Here is a 13733-nt window from a genome sequence, read left to right on the forward strand (position 1 = left end):
AGTACCAGCACAGTATATAAGATTTCAGAAATCTCATGCACACACCTTGGTTTTTTGCCATCGGGATTTTGTGCTCTGCATGTTTTTTTGCACAATGAAGCATGCAGATTATTTCATGGTTTTTTTTCCGCGTTTTTCACCCACTGACATGCTTTGGTGGTGAAAAAACCTTGAAAATCCACAGCAAAAACGCAGATATCAGATTTTGCAAAAAAAAAATTTTCTGCAGCTTCTTTCCTGCCAAGAGATCAGGTTTTGCTGCAGATAAAAAAAACACAGGAAAAAAAAGCCCAGTGTGAACTTACCCCAAGTGTACGTATAGACAACTGTATGATGCAAATCTTGCTTTCTTCCAATGAACAAAAAAATATTTTTGTTTTCAACTTTTCACATCCATAACTGTAACAGCAATAACTATGTTATTTTTACATCAACATTTGCTGCATCTGGTCTTGTTTTTGCTGTACTGTCGTTAGCTGCTGTATAACCCTTTACATATGTTACCGTAACATTTATGTTAACTTTTATTATGCACTAGATGGTGGCCTAATTCTAACGCATCAGGTATTCTAGAATATGTATAGTAGTATATAGCACAACCCACGCAGTATATAACACAGCCCACGTAGTATATAACACAGCCCCCACGCAGTATATAACACAGCTCACGTAGTATATAACACAGCCCACGTAGTATATAACACAGCCCACGTAGTATATAACACAGCCCACGCAGTATATAACACAGCCCACGTAGTATATAGCACAGCCATATAGTGTATTGCACAGCCCACGTAGTATATAGCACAGAGACGTAGTATATAACACAGCCCAAGTAGTATATAACACAGGCCACGTAGTATATAACAGCCCATGCAGTATATAACACAGGCCACGCAGTATAGAACAGCCCACGCAGTATATAGCTCAGCCCACGCAGTGTATAACACAGCCCATGTAGTATATAATACAGGCCACGTAGTATATAACACAGCCCACGCAGTATATAACAGCCCACGTAGTATATAACACAGCCGACGCAGTATATAACAGCCCATGTAGTATATAACACAGGCCACGCAGTTTATAACACAGCCCACGTAATATACACTCACTGGCCACTTTATTAGGTACACCTGTCCAACTTCTTGTTAACACTTAATTTCTAATCAGCCAATCACATGGCGGCAACTCAGTGCATTTAGGCATGTAGACACGGTCAAGACAATCTCCTGCAGTTCAAACCGAGCATCAGTATGGGGAAGAAAGGTGATTTGAGTGCCTTTGAACGTGGCATGGTTGTTGGTGCCAGAAGGGCTGGTCTGAGTATTTCAGAAACTGCTGATCTACTGGGATTTTTGCGCACAACCATCTCTAGGGTTTACAGAGAATGGTCCGAAAAAGAAAAAAAATCCAGTGAGCGGCAGTTCTGTGGGCGGAAATGCCTTGTTGATGCCAGAGGTCAGAGGAGAATGGGCAGACTGGTTTGAGCTGATAGAAAGGCAACAGTGACTCAAATCGCCACCCGTTACAACCAAGGTAGGCCTAAGAGCATCTCTGAACGCACAGTGCGTCAAACTTTGAGGCAGATGGGCTACAGCAGCAGAAGACCACACCGGGTACCACTCCTTTCAGCTAAGAACAGGAAACTGAGGCTACAATTTGTACAAGCTCATCGAAATTGGACAGTAGAAGATTGGAAAAACGTTGCTTGGTCTGATGAGTCTCGATTTCTGCTGTGACATTCGGATGGTAGGGTCAGAATTTGGCGTAAACAACATGAAAGCATGGATCCATCCTGCCTTGTATGGAGCATCTTTGGGATGTGCAGCCGACAAATCTGCGGCAACTGTGTGATGCCATCATGTCAATATGGACCAAAATCTCTGAGGAATGCTTCCAGCACCTTGTTGAATCTATGCCACGAAGAATTGAGGCAGTTCTGAAGGCAAAAGGGGGTCCAACCCGTTACTAGCATGGTGTACCTAATAAAGTGGCCGGTGAGTGTATATCACAGCCCACGCAGTATATAACACTGCCCACGTAGTATATAACACAGCCCACGTAGTATATATCACAGCCCACGCAGTATATAACACAGCCCATGTAGTTTATAACACAGGCCATGTAGTATATAACACAGCCGACGCAGTATATAACACAGCCCATGTAGTATATAACACATGCCATGTAGTATATAGCACAGCCCACGCAGTATCTAACACAGCCTACGTAGTATATAACAGCCCACATAGTATATAGCAATGTGGGCACCATATCCCTGTTAAAAAAAGAATTAAAATAAAAAATAGTTCTATACTCACCTTCCGGCGGCCCCCGGATCCAGCCCAGGCATTTAGCGATGCTCGTCGTTGACGCTCTGTAATGCATTGCGGCAATAACACGTGATGATGTAGCGGTCTCGCGAGACAGCTACGTCATCTGAGGTCATTGCCACAATTCATTCTTGGGACCGGAGCTTCGCGAGGAGCCGGAAAGGCTGCCGCGGATGACGGAAGGTGAGAATATAATGATTTTTTATTTTTTTTTATTATTTTTAAACATTAGACCTTTTTACTATTGATGCTGCATAGGCAGCATCAATAGTAAAAAGTTGGTCACACAGGGTTAATAGCAGCGTTAACGCACTGCGTTACACCGCGTTATGCCGCGGTGTAACTCAGTCCGTGTAGCGGACTGCTAAACCGCTATGGAGGCACTGAGTGGAGGGGAGTAGGGAAGGGGAATTCGCAGCCGGACTGTGCCTGTCGCACCGATCAGTGACCCAGGATTTCCGTGACAGACAAACAGGCGGAAGTGACCCTTAGACAATTATATAGATAGATTAAATGGAGAAAACAAACAAAAACGTGGCCAGTGATTGGCTGCAGTGGTGAAGTGTCCTGTCGATGTGACATCACCTCTGTAATGAAAACACAGACAGCGGCAAGGAGCTGGCTCCGGACTAGGGAGGATGAGTACTATCTTTCTTTATTATTTAAAATTACTGGAATCATGAATGCTCCACTTTTCTAAAAAGTGGAAAAGCCCTTTAAAGTGAATTTGTCACCAGGTTTCCTCTATGCCATCTGAGAGCAGCATGATGTAGGGGCAGAGACCCTGAGTCCAGTGATGTGTCACTTACTTGCCTGCTTACTGCAGTTATGATAAAATCCCTATAACCCCTCCCACACCACTGATTGGCTGCTTTCTGTGTACACTTTGAATAGGCAGAAAGCTGCCAATCAGCAGTGGGGGCGGGGTTATACAGAGCTCATGAATATGGAGGACTACATGGCAGCAGGTTTATTAGACCACTTGTAATAATCTTATGTGGATAAAACAATGATTTAATCAAAACTACAGCAGGCAGCCCCATAGGTGACATCGCCAGAGTCAGCGCTTCTGCCTCTTTATTATGCGGGGTAGCAAACACCTGGCGACAGATTCCCTTTTAGAGCACTGATAGCTACCCCAGCCTCATAAGTGCAGACGTAGCGTTCCGCTTGCATCACAAGCCCCCTCTCTAGGAGCACTCAGCTTGTATTGTAGTAACTTATTACAGAGATTTCTGGCCGGCTCCCCCCGCATTCCACAAGGTTTCCTGCCACAAACAGACTACGCCTTCCCACCAGAACTTTGGACGTAACACACAGACAGGATCTGCTCAGTTTGCAGCTTGCCCCTGTTGTAAAGCTCCCGATCAATATGTCGGATTTTACAAATACAAGTGAATATGAAGAGCAGTTTGATCCACGGCTGTATCTGGAAACATATTTCCATTTGGGATCTGGCAGCCTGGGTGATGAGTTCCTGAAGTTTGTTCTTGGAAATTTTAACAAGACTTTAAAATCAGGTATGGATTCTAATGAGAAACTTCATTTTCAGCGAAGTGAACAGAACTTGTATGTAACCCCTTGTGATCGCATTATAACAAGCTTACCAGTTCATCAATCAGGTCTGGGAGGTTATTTTGGAATTAATTCAATTAAAGGGAACCTGTCACAACTCAAAACACTATTAACCTGCAGATTTGGGGTTAATCTGCAGGTTAATAGCAGTATACCCCCTTCACGACATGCGCCGTACTAGTACAGTGCATGTCGTGTCCCTCCCTTTGATGTGGGCTCCGGCGCTGAGCCCACATCTTTCCTGGCACATGTCAGCTGTTTTGACCAGCTGACATGTGCCCCTAAGAGCCGCGGGTGGAATCGCGATCCACCCGCGGCTGTCAACCCATTAAATGCCGCTGCCAATCTCTGACAGCGGCATTTAATGTGATCGCGTCACTAATCCCGCCCATCGGTGACCCCGTCACATGATCGTGGGTCACTAATGGATCAGCATGACAACCAGAGGTCTCCATCAGACCTCTATGGTTGTCATGGCCGGATTGCTATGCGCGCCGCCCGGTGGTCGGCGCTCATGGTAAGTGAGCATTTCTGCTACACACAGGCAATCTGATCATCGTCTGTGTGTAGCAGAGGAGATCAGGCAACTGTAGCTTCTTGTCTCCCATGGAGACTATTGAAGTATGCAAAAAGTAAAAAAATAAATAAATATTTAAAAAAAATAAAAAATATAAATGTTCACATAAACCCCCATTCACCCCATTCAAAATGAAACAATTAAAAAATACATATACACATATTTTGTATCGCCATGTTCAGAATCGCCCAATCTATCAAGCTATAAAAGGAATTAATCCAATTGGTAAATGGCGTAATGAAAAAAAGGAAGTCGAAACACCAGAATTACGTCTTTTTGGGTCGCTGCAACATTGCATTAAAATGTAATAACAGGCGATCGAAAGATCATATCCACATCAAAATGGTATCAATAAAAACATCAGCTTGCCATGCAAAAAATAAGCCCTCACCTGGTCCCAGATCACAATTTTTTTTTTTTTTTTTAAACAAACTTTGGATTTTTTTTCACCATTTAAATGAAAAACAACCTAGAAATGTTTGGTGTCTATGAGCTCGTAATGATCTGAAGAATCATAATGGCAGGTCAGTTTTAGCATTTGGTGAACATGGTAAAAAAAAAATCCAAAAGACAGTTGTGGGATGGCACTTTTTTTGCAATTTCACTGCACTTGGAATTTTGTTCCTGTTTTCGAGTACATGACATGGTAAAACCAATGGTGTCGTTCAATATTACAACTCGTCCCGCAAAAAATAAGCCCTCACATATTGACGGAAAAATAAAAAAGTTATGTCTGCGGCATGAAGGGGTTAAACTTGTGCGGCTGCTCTACTGAAAGTGTGGCTACTGGGATGAAATTATCTTTATTCCTCTTGGTAGTATTGGGCTTTCAGTTATAGAGGTGCAGCCCGGTGCGGCTTAAGGTATTGCTCAGTACATAGCGAGCGCTGGCTGTGGGTATGTGCACACGCTGCGGATTTTGCTGCGTTTCCGCAGCTGCGGGTCTACAACAGTTTCCCATGAGTTTACAGTACAATGTAAACCTATGGGAAACAAAATCCGCAGTGCACATGCTGCGGAAAAAGACGCGCAGAAACGTAGCGGTTTATATTCCGCAGCATGTCAATTCTTTGTGCGGATTCCCCTGCGGGTTTACACCTGCTCCAATAGAAATCTGCAGGTGAAAACCCGCAGAGGAAACCGCACTAGAAACCGCGATAAATCCGCAGTAAAAACCGCAGCGGTTTTGCACTGCGGATTTATCAAATCCGCTGCGGAAAATTCCACAATGGAATCTGCAGCGTGTGCACAAGCCCTGTAACTTCCCCCAGACACTGACTGACAGCCGACTCTGTACTGCTGTACTGCTGATCCAGCTGTCAGTCAGTGCCAGGGGAGTGGCTACAGCCACCACTCGCTATGTACTGAGCTGTGACTGAAGCCACGCCTCTGTGACTGAAAGCCGCAGGCTGCTTGGAGGGATACAGTTCATTTCCTCCGGTAGCCGGGCTTTCAGGGTGGCTGTATGGGTTTAGAACGCTATTACCCTGCAGATTAACCCCATGTCCACAGATTAATAGTGACTTGGGACATGACAGATTACCTTTAAACACTGTAGATCTTGAAGGTATGCGAGTGGCGTCTTCATCAGTCTTCTACAGTCTTCTACTGAACTAATTGTCCCAATATCTACAAAATCCTTAATTTGCCACCTGTCATGAATTGTGTGAAGTCATTCAATGGACAGTATACAAGAAAATTGATTTCAGCTCGCGCCACTTGCTAAGATAATGATCTCAACCACGTGGGTTAGAACCAGGTAAGACACCTGTGACGATACACGTATAAACATGAATTTTAAAAAGGACGGAATAAATATTTGACCAGTTGATGGGTGACGCTGATAATTGCATTGGGATTTACCGTGGAGCCCCAAAATCAGGATTCCAATAGAACCTCCCCCGATGGAACCATACTGTGAGGCAGAGAGTAGCATAGGACGCCATCTGGCCTCCATCTTGACTGTGTTTGTGTTTTTCAAAAAGATGCAAATATGGGGCAGAACATGTTTGTGTGCAGATCTGAGAAAGAAAAATCACTCCTGACATGGTGGCCAGACAGTGTCCACAGTACCCAGTAGTGAATGACTACTTTGGAACTTCCATCCCAATCCACTTTTAGGGGGACTCCGACAAAACCCCAATGCAGCGCTCAGTGGAGGTTCAGCGTATGTATAGCCTTAGCCTTAGGCTGCCGTCACACTAGCAGTATTTGGTCAGTATTTTACATCAGTATTTGTAAGCCAAAACCAGGAGTGGAACAATTAGAGGAAAAGTATAATAGAAACATATGCACCACTTCTGCATTTATCACCCACTCCTGGTTTTGGCTTACATATACTGATGTAAAATACTGACCAAATACTGCTAGTGTGACGGCAGCCTTAGAAATAAGGCTTCAATGTTCAAAACAGAAAATCTGAGTTACCTTTCTTCAAAAGCATGAGGTAGCAGCTGGATGTGTGCTGTTGTTTACTTACAATGAAGGTTTTATCACTAGGAGATATTCACTGCCAGGACAGCAGCTCCTGTGAGCTCCTCCCCCTTCTCTGATAAGCAGCTTACTGTCAATAGACAGTGTACACAAAAGCTGTGATGTGGGTGGGGGCAGCTTTCTCAGCTCTGCTGCATTCTACATCTAATAACCCTGATTGTGTCCAACTGCTGCACCCAGTAAACTAAGTCATACATTGTTGGGATCAGGATTTCCTGCCCTATATTATGCTGCTCTCAGATTAAATAGCAAAAACCTGCTGACAGATTCTCTTTAAATACTCTACTCACCCTGGTAAAAATAAAAATACCCTATAGTCATTTACAGTAATGCCGGCACCAGTCTCCACAATTGTTATGCCACGTGAGCCCTGCAGCCAATCAGACGCCACTATTGAACTGCTGTGCTGTCACATCCTTTGGAAGAACTTCAGATATCAAAAGACAATGAGAGAATTGCAGCTGCGGGTATGCTGCAGGGTTCATGGGGCATAACAATGCCACACCAGCCGTGGGAGATTGTCACCGACATCGCTGGCATCAAGCTTGGACTGTCCAACTGGAGAACAGGTAAATCCCCCGATGGGCCTCTGGGTAAAAGTTGGTCCTTCAACACCTTATATGAGCAGTAGTTGACACAATACACTTGATTCACTATCTATAGACAAAGGCAACATCTCATCATTCACTTAACAGTGCCCAGTTTATTATATGGCAAATTGTTGAATGCAGATATTGTAATATATGTATGTATGTGTATAGAGGGCCTCCAGAGTCAATATCACCGGTGGGCCCTTGGTACCCCAGTCTAACGCTGGCTGGAATGATAAGTTTCTTCCAGCCAATCCCCTTTAGCCAGGAGTTCTTATCGCAGGGCGCCCAGCGCTTTGTGTCCATTGTGGGAAAAGCGTACTACAAATGCTTGCTGTGTAACATCCTTCTCTCCCCCGGGCTGTAGTGGGACGGAGAAGACCACATTCACATGTTTCTGCAGCTCCATCACAGGAGACATTAGCCTTTGATGTGACGGATAACCATACTGGGTCCTCTGGATCGGAGGAGAGATGCTGTTTGCAGACCTGTCTCATGACGCTCTACGTCCTGGTACATATAACATTCGCTCTGTTCACCAGGTGCCGTGAGAGGATCCACCCTTATTGATATCGGCACAGCTCCTTCCATCTACCAGCTTCTCTCAGCCTGCGAACACTTTGATGATATTACGGTTACGTGGCATACTAACCGAGAACGGCTGGAGCTGCAGAAATGGCTGAATAACCAACCTGATGCGTTTGACTGGTCCTCTGTAGTGAAACATGTCTGTGAAATAGAAGGAAGCAGGTTGGTATGAAGGAACCGGCCGAGATACACCACAGCACGTACGCCATTAGTGTTGGTATAAGGAAGTCATAAGCGTGGGAAACACTGATTGGGCTGTAGTGGATATTTCAGGAGCTGCAATAATATATTGTCATTGCTTGTGCTATTGGAAGACTTTTACTAAATTTATGCTTTTTATGGCAGATACGGACGCCGGTATCTTCTCTCATCCAAGAAAATCGGGACAATTATGCAAATTACATTGTGACCAGAGCGTCATCATAGTATGATCCGATTCTCTCAGATGAGAAGATGGAGAAAATAAATTTTCCATCTTCTCCATTGTGTCAGTCCGCAGAAATTGGCCTGCACTTAGACGTAATCCGAGTGCAGTCCGATGGTTTTAACGCACTCATTGACTTGAATAAATCAGATCAAATTCAGGCATGCAGCGATTTTCTCCTTGGACAGACTCTGTGTGTATACCTGTATATACACAAGGCAAGCATGTGTGACCCTCATTATGTAGCATCTACTGCCTTCACTTTAAAGAAGCACTCTTCCTCCTCCTCCTTCTCGCAACAAAGCTTTTATCCTCTTAGTATATTGCAGTCATCATACTATATAGCACTATGTACTTGCAATTGCTCATTTTGCCTTTCTACCTAGCTAATTCTTCTCTTGTCTCTGCTCTATGTAGAAACAGGAAGTCTATTGTCCCTGCATTTATCATTTCCCTCTTCAAATCCTGACCAAGCTACGACCTTCTCCCCCACCATCGACTTTTTCAGTGATTCATGGATGGCTCATACAGGGAAAATTGACCTCCTGTTTCCTCCTAGAGCTTAGTAGGATTTAGCTAGTCTGTTTTTTATCATGTGATGTCAGAGACTTAATGGAAAGGAGAAGAATTAACTAGGTAGAAAGGCAAAATGAGCAATTGTAAGTACACTATATAATATGATGGCTGCAATATATTAAGAGGATAAACATTTTCATGGGAGGAGGAGGAGTGCTTCTTTATAGAGGTCGCCTGGTCAGAAGTTACTGATGACCTATTCTTGAGATAGGTTATCAATATCAGAACGATAGGGATCTGACACTCGGCTCTCCCACTTCAGCTGCTGGATATAAACACATTTCTGGAGAAATTTACACCACCTTACTTTTCATCCATCAGACAGGTGGGCATAGCCTCACCCTGTTCTGCTCATGCGCCTCCCATTTTGGTGGAACTGACTGGGACTGGCCTGAAAACGCCAAAACTTTTTTGACTTGTTAAAATGTTTTAAGGCAGAAAACTGTTGAAACCGCCTTAATAAACCGGGATTAATGTGTTTACTTCTTGTCGCTGATGGACAGTATAGCAGCTCGGGACAAAAGATGTGAAAAGAAAGATGGTTGGTAGAAGATAGCCATGATTTATGGCCTGGAGATCCTTATGGGGATGGTATAGTGGGAGACATGAGAAAGACTTTGGTGAGGATATTGTAGGGAAAAGTTTCCAGCTTGTTGTGAAGCCTTTGGCTCTATGACAAGATATGCAGATGCCTCGGAGTTGATAAGAGCAATCACCTTCATGTTACACCAGACCTGACCTCTGCAGTGATTGTGCAAGGCGATAAATCCTGCCCAGGACTTTGTGGTTGGAGGACATGTCAGACTGGGGTTGTATGGGTCAACCAAGGGGAATTACTGTTGGACTAAGCGTCAGTTTTACAAAACCAATGTCCAGCGACATTATTTGCTTCATTGCATCACTTACAGGTCGTGGTATTGATAGGAACCAACGTAAGAGTGAAGTAACTCAAATTGTGAAAAACAAGAAAAACTTCACTAGCTTAGTTTTACCAACAACTCAATAGCTTGAACATCCAGTCTCAATAACACATCACTAGGGCAGTGCTTTTCAATTTCTTACCAAGGACTTCTCAGGCATCTGCTCCAGGTAGAGAAGTGCCCATCATTTATCTATGCCATGCTCTGTGAGTTCAAAGGATCGGCAGAAGCTGGAAAAACCTCTCCACTGGTTTTCTAGGAAGTATGGACTGTTTAGCTCACAGAGTACAAGTACAAAATGGTGTTTACAGTATGTTTACTATGGTCTCAACCACGGCAAGGACAACATCTGCAAGGAGTTTGTATGTTCTCCCCATTTTTGCGTGGGTTTCCTCTGGGTTCTCCGGTTTGTTTCCACACTTCAAAGACATACTGATAGGGAATGTAGATTGTGAGCCCGAATGGGGGCAATGACCATCATGTCTGTAAAGAGCGGTGGAATTAATGGCGCTATACAGTATAAGAGAGACAATAAAGAAAACTAGATGGGTATTTCCTGAAGGAACTACAGATAGTGCTTTGGAATGGTGCACGGGCTGCCCCTGCAAGACTTTCACACTTGGGTGCCCCTCAGGCGGTCCGATTTGGTGGGTTGGGTCAATCTGGGTCTGATTTTGTGGGAGGGGTAAATCTAGGTCCGATTCGGTGGGCGAGGTCACTTTTGGTCCGATTCTGTGGGCGCGGTCACTCTGGGTCCAATTCGGTGGGCGGGGCACCTCAGGGACCGATTTGGTGGGCTGGGCATCTCAGGGTCCGATTTGGTGGGTGGGGCCACTCGGGGTCCGATTTGGTGGGTGGGGCCACTCGGGGTCCGAATTGGTGAGCGGGGCAATAATTATAATATGACTACAGATAGTGCTTTGGAATTATGCTGTGCTATCACTTTAAGAGCTGATATTATCTGACAAAACTTGTGTGCTGGGCTCATGTAGAGTTCATAGGCGTTGGCATAGTAACTGGGTCTGACTGCGCTGTACACTGCGCGGCTCTGCGCTGTATACTGCGCGGCTCTGCGCTATATACTGCGCGGATCTGCGCTGTATACTGTGCGGCTCTGCGCTGTATGCTGCGGGGCTCTGCGCTGTATGCTGCGGGTCTCTGCGCTGTATGCTGCGGGTCTCTGCGCTGTATGCTGCGCGGCTCCGCGCTGTATGCTGCGGGGCTCCGCGCTGTATGCTGCGGGGCTCCGCGCTGTATACTGCGGGGCTCCGCGCTGTATACTGCGGGGCTCCGCGCTGTATGCTGCGGGGCTCCGCGCTGTATGCTGCGGGGCTCTGCGCTGTATACTGCGGGGCTCTGCGCTGTATGCTGCGCGGCTCCGCGCTGTATACTGCGTGGCTCTGCGCTGTATACTGCGTGGCTCTGCGCTGTATACTGCGCTGTATACTGCGGGGCTCTGCGCTGTATACTATGTGGCTGTGCAATATACTACGTGGACATGCATATTCTAGAATACCCGATAAGTTAGAATCGGGCCACCATCTAGTAATAATAATAAGACTACAGATAGCTGCGCGGCTCTGCGCTGTATGCTGCGCGGCTCTGCGCTGTATGCTGCGCGGCTCCGTGCTGTATAATGCGCGGCTCTGCGCTGTATACTGCACGGCTCTGAGCTGTATACTGCGGGGCTCTGCGCTGTATACTGCGGGGCTCTGCGCTGTATACTGCGGGGCTCTGCGCTGTATGCTGCGGGGCTCTGCGCTGTATACTGTAATAATAATAAGACTACAGATAGTGCTTTGAAATTGTGCTGTGCTGTCACTTTAAGAGCTGATATTATCTGACAAAACTGTGACCTGGTGGAGTTGGTAGGCGTTGGCATAGTAACTGTGTCTGACTGCGCATATCAATGAGCTAATCAGCCAGGTGGCATTTGGCAGTTAAGTTATTTTTAGAAATTGCCTCAGAAACCAGCCCATTTTAAACGTATAGGAAAATTTCCCTATTGAAATGCATTGAAACAATGCTTTCCAATGAGGGGGAAACAATTTTCAAATGCAAATTGCACCAAAACTACAAATCCGATCGACATGAAAATAACTTAGCACACCTCTCGTGGACGCTGGCTTCAAAATGACACCTCACTGGAGTCTGTGCGTTCAGCGGTTCGGGCCGCATTAACTGCGAAAAAAAGCCTAATAATAATAATAAGAAGAAGAAGTTTACCACGATGGAATAACAGTATAGTGCTTTGTTCCAAAGCACTATAATAATAAATAAGTTCAACCACTGTGAAGTCCCACCTTAAATCAGTAGTATCACAAAAATTAATGTACTGTATGTATCTACTTATCAATAGATTTGAGATAGACAGATACATATATATGCATTATCAACAGAATTATCACATAGTTATTGAAAAAACAACAACCAAGAAGCAATGGTAGAATTATGTTTTGCACATTACACTTTAAGAAATAACTAAAAATTAACCAACAGATTTTTTGTAATGAAAAATTATAAAAAAAAATAAAATACCCCAGATATATAAAAAAAATGCAGCTTTGTGCCTTCAAGTCAAAATTATCTACATCCGGGTATTGCAGTCTGAAAAAAATTACTCCCTATAGTCAGAACTCCCACCGATCACCAAAACTTTTATCCCCTTTTTCTCTTGATCACAAGGCCAAAGCCGGCAAGACTTGAATGGGGTGGCAATTATAGTGACTGCCATGAAAAAGAAATGAGAGAAATGGTGATGGCCGTCCGACAGTGATCTAACAGTTATCAATTATGGGATCATTTTTGTAGGTTAAAAAATCCCTTTCATTGCAGCAAGCTATAGAATTGCAGTATTACAGTGTGTTGTGCTGGATGTAGATTATAGGGTTTTATTGTAAACGACAAATATCATGTTGTGTAATCCAAGGTCCGATATGTGGGGAAATGAAATGTGAAATGCATCATTTAGTTTCCAAGATTTATTTATTATATGATGTTTTAATTTTCCTCTGCAGCATGGACCAGAAAGCGAAGGAGGAGAAACTGAAAGGAAGGATAAAAAAAGTTTTGATGTGCGACGTCAGTAAGAGTAACCCATTGGCCCCTCATGAAGCACCCAAAGCCGATTGCCTGGTTACAACCGTATGCCTGGAGGCCGCCTGCCGGAGCTACGATTCTTATGGGACGGCCCTGAAGAACCTTTCTAATCTTCTTAAACCAAAGGGGCACTTGCTAATGGCAGGAGACATTGGGGCCAATTATTATGAAGTTGGTTCCAATAAAGTTTTTTCTCTGCCCGTTAATGAGACTTTTCTGAAAAAAGTAATCAGTGAAAGTGGCTACAAGATCGTAGAGCTGGTGTCTTTCGGGAAGCCAGAAGATGCTGAATTTGATAACTCTGATTTTGAGGGCTTTTATTTTGTTCATGCTCAAAAAATATAAGAAATTCATCACTTTGTGGAAAAATGAATTTACCTAAATGTATCTCACCAGAAGTAGGATAATTAAATACATCCGTATATGTTGGGGTTTTTGGGGGGTCTCATCATGTAAACAGTATAACAGAAAATAAACAGTTTTTCTCAAAGTCTGGCTGTTCTCCTGTCCTACTAGTTATGTGCTATTGTTGTAACACTGGAGACTTGTAATTTA

General features: G+C 44.3%; 1 protein-coding gene across 1 annotated transcript; it reads left to right on the forward strand.

Moving 5' to 3' along the window:
• The first annotated feature begins 3281 nt into the window (after positions 1–3281).
• Positions 3282–13668, forward strand: LOC143764658 (nicotinamide N-methyltransferase-like). The gene is made up of 3 exons (XM_077250464.1): positions 3282–3856; positions 8114–8321; positions 13097–13668. The coding sequence occupies exons 1-3, from the start codon at positions 3709–3711 to the stop codon at positions 13521–13523; spliced, it is 783 nt and encodes a 260-aa protein (XP_077106579.1). The 5' UTR covers positions 3282–3708; the 3' UTR covers positions 13524–13668.
• The last annotated feature ends 65 nt before the right edge of the window (positions 13669–13733 follow it).

The sequence above is a fragment of the Ranitomeya variabilis genome, chromosome 4, assembly GCF_051348905.1.
Source record: "Ranitomeya variabilis isolate aRanVar5 chromosome 4, aRanVar5.hap1, whole genome shotgun sequence".
Classification (NCBI taxonomy): Eukaryota; Metazoa; Chordata; class Amphibia; order Anura; family Dendrobatidae; genus Ranitomeya; species Ranitomeya variabilis.